At 40.6% G+C, this 7,639-nt stretch overlaps 1 protein-coding gene across 4 annotated transcripts; it reads left to right on the top strand.

Annotated features, from left to right (window-relative positions):
* Positions 1-2,294: 2,294 nt before the first annotated feature.
* anxa14 (annexin A14) lies at positions 2,295-7,346 on the top strand. 4 transcript variants are annotated; one of them, XM_081707860.1, is made up of 13 exons: positions 2,295-2,374; positions 2,820-2,875; positions 3,462-3,546; positions 3,988-4,076; positions 4,292-4,405; positions 4,867-4,957; positions 5,385-5,464; positions 5,626-5,664; positions 6,144-6,228; positions 6,429-6,536; positions 6,679-6,734; positions 6,852-6,959; positions 7,149-7,344. In XM_081707860.1, the coding sequence occupies exons 2-13, from the start codon at positions 2,834-2,836 to the stop codon at positions 7,206-7,208; spliced, it is 957 nt and encodes a 318-aa protein (XP_081563986.1). In that variant the 5' UTR covers positions 2,295-2,374; positions 2,820-2,833; the 3' UTR covers positions 7,209-7,344. The 4 variants fall into 4 exon arrangements, with proteins under 4 accessions (XP_081563986.1, XP_081563994.1, XP_081563990.1 ...); XM_081707868.1 differs by having other exon boundaries at positions 2,330-2,374; positions 2,778-2,875; positions 7,152-7,346; XM_081707864.1 differs by having other exon boundaries at positions 2,333-2,374; positions 2,778-2,875; positions 5,629-5,664; positions 7,149-7,345.
* Positions 7,347-7,639: the final 293 nt, after the last annotated feature.

Raw genomic sequence — 7,639 nt, 5'->3', positions numbered from 1 at the left:
TCATATGCTTTTGCCCTGCCATGGAGAGTACACTTTGGATGGCTCACAACTGGCTTCAACTCCTATCACTTCAGACAGGCAGCCAGAGCTGTTAATCTTTGCCTCAGGTATGGACAGCTTGGCCTCAGTTATGGAAAGCTTGTACTTCTCATGTACCTTCCAGTGCCTTTCTGCATTTCTGATAGCTGGCTGACTTTTCTTCGTATAGCCTTTATCTTGGTCTCCAACGTCCTTCTCCATGGAGGATACTGCTCCTTGATGGTGTTCATCTTGTAGCAAAGGATCTCAAGTATCAATGTTGCTGTGGCATATATCAGCTTGTTGGTTTCAGTGATGGTCACAATGATTGTCTTTAGGGCTGCATTCACATGATTTTAAGGCAGCATTAGCCATGATTTTCAGTCTCAGGTCAGCAGCTGTACAGCAGCTTAGTGTTTGGTATGTGGGGATGATGATGAGGATATCTCCCCTCGGACCTGGCAGCCTGGCTCCCCCTTACCATACCATATGTGTTGTACCTATATATATATATATGAAGTTCTCAGGAAATGCATGGAACTACAAAATGCAAATTTTCTGTCGAATAGTAAAATTGATGTATGAAATAGAATCATAGGAATGTTTTTTGAGAGTGCAGGACTATTTCCAGGGGTTGCTGAAGAACCCCCTAGCCTGAATGACACCACAGTGGAATACAGAGAGATGAGAACACATTTCAAAAATCAAAACCTGACTGACATGAAACTGGGATTGTTGCTTTCTTCCTGATGTGAGCTGCCAGGCAGACCAACTCTGCAGATTACAAGGTCAAATGGTGACCTGCACTTGAAGGCCAAGTAGTTCTGTCCAGCTACATCCCAGTGTGGGAGTTGACTCAAAAATCCATAAATGCAGTGTGATAGAATCTGTGTGGAGGCGCCATGCCAGCCAGAAGGTGGGGCGGAACTGCATGAGTAACACTGTATTATGCAGACACTGGTAAGAGTAGTTCAACCACATTCTGTTGCAACTTACTCCGTTTAGCCCCTTGACACAGTCTCTTTCACAATCTCTCTTTCTCACACACACACTTGTTTAAATCTCATGTCAAGGAGGTCACACATATGTTTCTAACCCTACCATTAACCTCAATAAAAATAATTACACTTTACATTTTTTAAAAATCACATATTTAGTCCTTGTCAGGACTATTCTGTCCATTCAGTCAAGAGGGAATTTGTCTGGTTTTTCCAAATAGCGAGAACAGCAGGGGATATGGTGGCAGCACCCACGAGCTGCCATATAATTCCTACTGCCACCAGATCCAGGGTGATGCCACCAAGTCCCAGCAGTGTTCCATAACTGCGGAGCACTCACCACTCACCATACGCCACGAGAGATCCATCCCATGGCATCTCAAATGACGTGAGAAGGTCAAAGTGGCCAAGCTCTGCTCTTTTGTTATCTCTGCTATCCTCAGGTTACGCTTACTGGCATTTTCAGCTGCTGCGGATGCAAGACACCAACTGGGGCACTTTCTGAGCATTCGCACCCATTTAAATTCCCCAACATTGCCCTCATCGTTTTGCCATTGCATTTACGTTTACACCAAGGCAGTTTCTCTGTGAGAATTCTGATGCTTCTCGTTATGTCAAAGTTGTCTTTTAGCACCGTGGCATGTATGCTATTTTATAGGCCACAGCCAGTAAATAGATATCTGATCTGATTAGGGAGTGTGAACAACTCTTTGTGCCTATTGTTCTGGTATTAAGGTATTCAGACCATTATGTCATTGTCTGCGTAGGAGCTGTGGAGCATGACACTAAGCCAAACATTGCAAACTGATCTGTCTTCTACACGCGGCACAAACAACGAGCACTTGAGGTGCGGGCACTTCCTGCTTAAGAATACCTTGATTTAAATTTCATAAATTTGGTTAAAGAAAAATAATTCTGACTGAATAATTCTGAATTTATGAGCGTGACAGTGGCCTACTCACAGTAAATCATTTAATAAATTCAAACAGCATATATCAAATCATTTTACATAACATTATGTGCTCACAAAATATTATGAAAGCCACAAGTGCTGCATTAAGTAGTTTTCAATAAAATGTTTTAGATCGCTGCTATTTAAGAGCCATATAAACAATATAAGTAAAGATCTTAACAGTTTCATCCGATGCCCTGCTAAAAGGCCCATGGCGCTCTTCATTTGGAGACGTTTATTGTTTCAGATGTCCGTCATGGTAATGTTGAAATTGTTCAGTTTGTAGTACTTTTGTGAGATGCTTTTCGTGGGCGGTTTCAGTTGACTAAGATGAACTGATAGTCTTGCTCACAATCTCGTCCCTGTTTTTCACCTCACACCTGTCTTATTCTAGTGACTGCAGCAGGTAAACATTTTCACACTCGTTCTATTTTGTCACAACTTTTAGCCTGTTACAACTGTCTATGTCTGTATTGTTTAGCCTGTTACTTTGTAACTGTCTGTGCCCATATGGTTTCAAATTGCTTTTGGTGTTTTGCTTTAATTAGTAGAAAAAAATGAGTAAGCCAGTGTGTTTAATTTTAAAAATGAATGTTTGCTTAGTTCTCTCTCTGAACAGTAGTAGTCTGTATATGCTCAGGTTCATTCTATAATAATCTATAATAACAATAAGTGTGATTTCTTTTGTTACCTGCACAATAGAGTAGTCTGGCAAAATTATGTGCTATGTTTTAGGTGTAAGTATTAGATGTATGAGAACTAACATAATGATAATAATCACTGTTCTTCAACCGTGTTTGGTATTCCAGGAATCTCACCTATTCTATGCTTTTGATTTCTCTTCTCTTAAGATAAGTGAGTTTCCATGGATACTAGTCTCATTTTAACTGAATCTGTGCGTGCAAAGGTGAGTAGCCTTTCTGGAAAATCTGAAGCAGAAATAAAGTAGTCAAGTTCAAAGTGGACTGGTAAACGTAATAGTAATAGTAACTTAATGATACATTTAAAGAAAATCGTCAAATGAATCAAGATGTTTCAGACAGAAGTCCTTCATCACCTGTGAGAGCAAAGTGGTTCAGAAGGTCTAGGAGGTGCTATATAGGAGCTCACTAAATTCTGCAGGAGTCAACTGCAGAGCTAGGCACAGCCCTGCCCTACATTTTACATTTATACTTGTGGCATTTAGCAGAAGCTCTTATCCAGGTCGACTTACAAAAGTGCTTTGTCATCTACTCATAGAATCCATCCTAGCCCCTACAATAGGTTAGAGTCTAATATACTATTGATCTAGGATACTGCTAGATGCAAGAGTTAATGGTGACACCTAGAAGGAATTACAAAATGAGCACAAGTACAATACTGAACAACAATAAGTAGAATACCAACAATAAGTGCTAGAAGGTTCCATTAATGTCCAAAGACAGTAACCCTTACACAATGCCTTCTCTTCTTCTCCTTCACATACTCCTTCACCTACTTATAACATGTGACAGAACACTCTGGGAACTGTGCACGCATTCCCAAACTTCAATGTTGAGCGGGATATTGCTGACATCCGGACTGCCCTTGAGCGAAAAGGTATGTGTCAGCTAATTAAACTTTTAACCGACGGTGAGCACCGGTGATTACCAGGAGGACCAATGACATACTAGCAGGGCTCCTAACAGAGGTCAGGCCTTTATAGTTGTAATAGCAATTCTTGATGATACACTCCTTTACTGAGACTGATGCAGCTAGCAGGTGGTTTACTAGACAGGCAATGACAGGCCCTCTAATCAATCATAAAACAAAAGTGCCCATGCTAACATGCACATTGGTTACCTCTGCTTCCATTTCTGGAAATGCAGTCCAGTCCAGGCCACTACATTTGAAATATATGCTTTTATAAAACACAAAAAGATGGTAAAGACATTAAATAAGGCAAACTTTGAATATAAATAAAAAGTACAATTTTTCACATCTTTTAGTTGTATTTCATGTGTAGGGCAAATTTCAAGTTGTTGTGCTGTATTTATAAAGATGTGCACAGTCTGGTGAGGATCCTGACCAACCGCAGCAATGATCAGAGACAGAAACTGAACACCGCCTACCAGAACCTTACTCAGAAAGTAATCAGCGCCATTTTAACAACTGAATATTATACAGATGATTAAATCATATATGCCTCTAAGAGAGCAATGTGCAATGTAAGAGTTTGTGCATAATTATGCAATCTCCTGTTGTGTTTGTGTGTGTTTGTGTGTTTGCCTTTGTTTTTGCGTGCATGTGCGTATGTATGTGTGTGTGTGTGTGTGTGTGTGTGTGTGTGTGTGTGTTTTTACAGGACCTGAAAGCTGGTCTAAGGAAGGTGCTGTCTGGGAATCTGGAATTCCTGATGCTTTCTCTGATGATGCCCCCTGAGCAGTTTGAGGCTTATCGCCTCCGGCAAGCCATGGAGGTCAGAGATCATTCATATTCCTGTCATGTTCCTGACATGTTCCTGTCATATTTCTGTCATATTCCTGTCTCACCCTACTAGTACAACCTCCTAGGCCTCTGGTAGATCAATGAGTGTGAGAAAAATAAGACAACCCAATGGAAGGGTGACACAATATTTTATATATATATAGACATATGCATTTTGTTTGCACAGCTGATGAAGGAGCTGTCCAAAACTCTGTGTACTCTGGGTACTCTGTGTGCTCTGTGTACACAGAAACAGAACATTTTTGACAGAGGTCCTTCATCAGCTGTGCAAAGAAATTGCTTCAAAGTGCACTTTACTTGCAGAGCTGATGAAGGACTTCTGTCCTTCTGTGTATATATATATATATATATATATTGTGTGTGTGTGTGTGTGTGTGTGTGTGTGTGTGTGTGTGTGTGTGTGTGTGTGTGTGTGTGTGTGTGAGTACACAGGGTCTTGGTACTGATGAAGAAACTCTGCTAGAGATCTTGTGTACAAGGACAGCACAACAGCTTTCAAACATCACAGCTACTTACAATAAAGGTCGGGGGCTCTAGAGTCAACAGAGACAGACCTATGAACACAGTCATTTTCTAATGATTATGAGCTATAATTCTGATTATTAGATAGAATTATTACTTGTATCAGGCCGTTAGACAGCCTTTAAGATAATAGGCCTACAGTTGTATAATTTGTGGTGTTTGGCATTAGGTCATGAACATATGAGCCATTTAATAAATGTGTTCTTACCATTAATTACTGTAAAACTGCAAAGAACATTACAGTAAATTATAATCTTGTGTTGGAAGTGTGATAACAGAATGATAACATTTAACAATATGATATGAAACCATGCACATTTTGGAAATTAAACCATTCTGGAAATTAAGTAAAATATTTGGAAATAAACTATTTCACAAGGCAGGCAACGCATGTATGTAACACACTGAAACTGTTTCATATTTGGCAGAATTTAAGCGCAATCTGGAGAAAGACTTGGTCAGTGACACAAGTGGAGATTTCAGCAGGCTACTTGTAGCTTTGCTTAAGGTAAGCTTTGTCACAAGGTTTCACAAACAAGGCTTTGTAGTGCTTTATCTGCACAGATAATGAAGTGATAATTACAGTAACAGGGGTGGTCATCAAAAGATGAAATACTCTCCCTCACTCCAGTTTCCGTCTCCCACTTCCTCCACCTTTCCTCCCTCTAGAAGGAATGCCAGCCTGCTCTGCTTGAACAGGATGTGAAGGTAGGTATACGACTTTATGGTACGCTTTGTCTGCGCACTTCCCTCCTTGTTGCATAAAGTTAACAAGAGTGGTCAAGGTGACATTTCCTCTCTCTCTCTCTTTTTTCTCTTCTTTCACAAGCATAATTCAGATAACGTGCTAAATGGCACAGAATGTTGACTTTGCGTCTGTTTGGCCAGTGACGCTGGATGTCCCGGATCTGAAGTTCATGCCAGTATCCTGCTGAGCACCCAGTGGATGCCAGCCGTGTTGTTTGTTTTTTACATAGTATACAGCAGTGAAATTTATAATTAGCTATTTATGGTACCAAAGGCTGACATAAATAACATAAATACTTGCTGACCGGGATAACATCTGTCAGTCAGCCTCATCATTTCCTCAACACTTGAAATTCACAGGCTTACCAATCATAAAGGTCAGAGGGCAAGACTGCCACATGTTAAAATGTTGACTGCAACATGTTATTGATGCTTTATAGGCCTTATCAGAGGAGCTCAATGGCAAGAAGGCAGACGCGTGGATCCGAATTCTCACCACAAGAGATCCACTGCATCTCAGAAATGGTACTGTGCACCAGGGCTCTCCAACTCTAGTCCGGGGGGGGCACCTCGGTGTGGTGTTCTTAATGACAAACTGATCAGATGAATCAGATGTGTTAGAATAGGTAATTCTGAGACCTTCAGGGATTTGAAAGTAAGAACCCTGGTCCAAATAATGTTGGTGTTATGTTGTTACTGACTGACGAATGTGCACTGCGTTTCAGTGTTAATCTACCTGGAGGCTGAAAAAGGCCAATCTGCGAGTGAAATTATAGAGAAACACTTTGGAGGAATTTTCTCTGGAGACTTCAGGCTGGGCTTGGAAACTCTAGGTGAGGTGTGTGTGTGTGTGTGTGTGTGTGTGTGTGTGTGTGTGTGTGTGTGTGTGTGTGTGTGTGTATGTGTGAGAGAGATCAGTTAAGTACGTGTGTCTAATGGACAGCCACCCAAATTCCTCTCTTCATTTCTTCTTAGTGCGATGCATAGAGAACTCAGATCTATACTTGGCCCAGCGGATCCGAACTATGAAGGTAATACCTGCTATACTGTTAGTTACACAGGCAACCATAAAGATTTGAATAATGAAAGAATATGTGGTGACAGAACATCAGATACATTACTTAACACCTGCTGTGTTATGTGGGCAGTGGCCAGTGGTCCAGGGAGTGATGGTGTCTCACAGCGAGGAGGATCTAGTAGCTGTACGGGTTGCATACAAGCAGGAGGCCGGGACCTCCCTCTACACTGCTTTACAGGTCTCTACACATCTCTCTCTCACACACACACACACACACACACACACACACACACACACACACACACTTAAAGTGTATGATTATTCCGACATTGTGCTGTGTGAATTGAAAATAAATTAAACTAAAATTGAGTGATCTTTGCTGTGTGACAGAATAGGTTTTTCCTTCTGTTTTTCATTCTCTTGACAGAAGCAGTTCACAGGAGAGCTTCAGTATGCTTTGTTAGCTATATGCCGTGCCGAAGACTAATGAGGTTATGAAGGTGGATCACATATTTAATGGTTTATTTGGTATATTTAACTGACTTGTAAACAAAACCTTTGAACTGACTTGTAAACAAAAAGTAAAAATACTTCCATATAGTATAATGTTGAATGCTTGTCTTGAATTACTGCATAGAAAGCAAAAAGCACCTTCTGCTCATGAGCTCGTCTACACACGTGAGCCTGGTGAAGAAATGGTCGTGCAGCTTTGCTAATGCTAACGTATTTTGGTCCCTCTTACCACATGTCAGTGTTAAATGCACAAATCATTAGTATGATAACTGGTGTTCATTGTAGCACCAACAGAACTATAATTTGTGATTACTGTGCTAACAAACTCAGCATTACCACAATCATTAGTATTACCAAATTATACTGTAGTATCACCCTGCTTCTTTTTACCCAGTATTTAAAACT

This window comes from Electrophorus electricus, chromosome 3 (assembly GCF_041902795.1).
Source record: "Electrophorus electricus isolate QZ-2024a chromosome 3, ASM4190279v1, whole genome shotgun sequence".
NCBI lineage: Eukaryota > Metazoa > Chordata > Actinopteri > Gymnotiformes > Gymnotidae > Electrophorus > Electrophorus electricus.
The sequence above is the reverse complement of the archived record's forward strand: the minus strand, read 5'-3'. Positions and strand labels throughout refer to the sequence as shown.

Bases quoted from the DNA above. Each gene is read 5' to 3' on its own strand.
- anxa14 (XM_081707860.1), top strand. From the start codon at position 2,834: ATGGATACTAGTCTCATTTTAACTGAATCTGTGCGTGCAAAG. The intron at 5,465-5,625 runs GTAAGCTTTGTC...TCCTCCCTCTAG, and splicing joins TACTTGTAGCTTTGCTTAAG to AAGGAATGCCAGCCTGCTCT. The intron at 6,229-6,428 runs GTACTGTGCACC...ACTGCGTTTCAG, and splicing joins TCCACTGCATCTCAGAAATG to TGTTAATCTACCTGGAGGCT.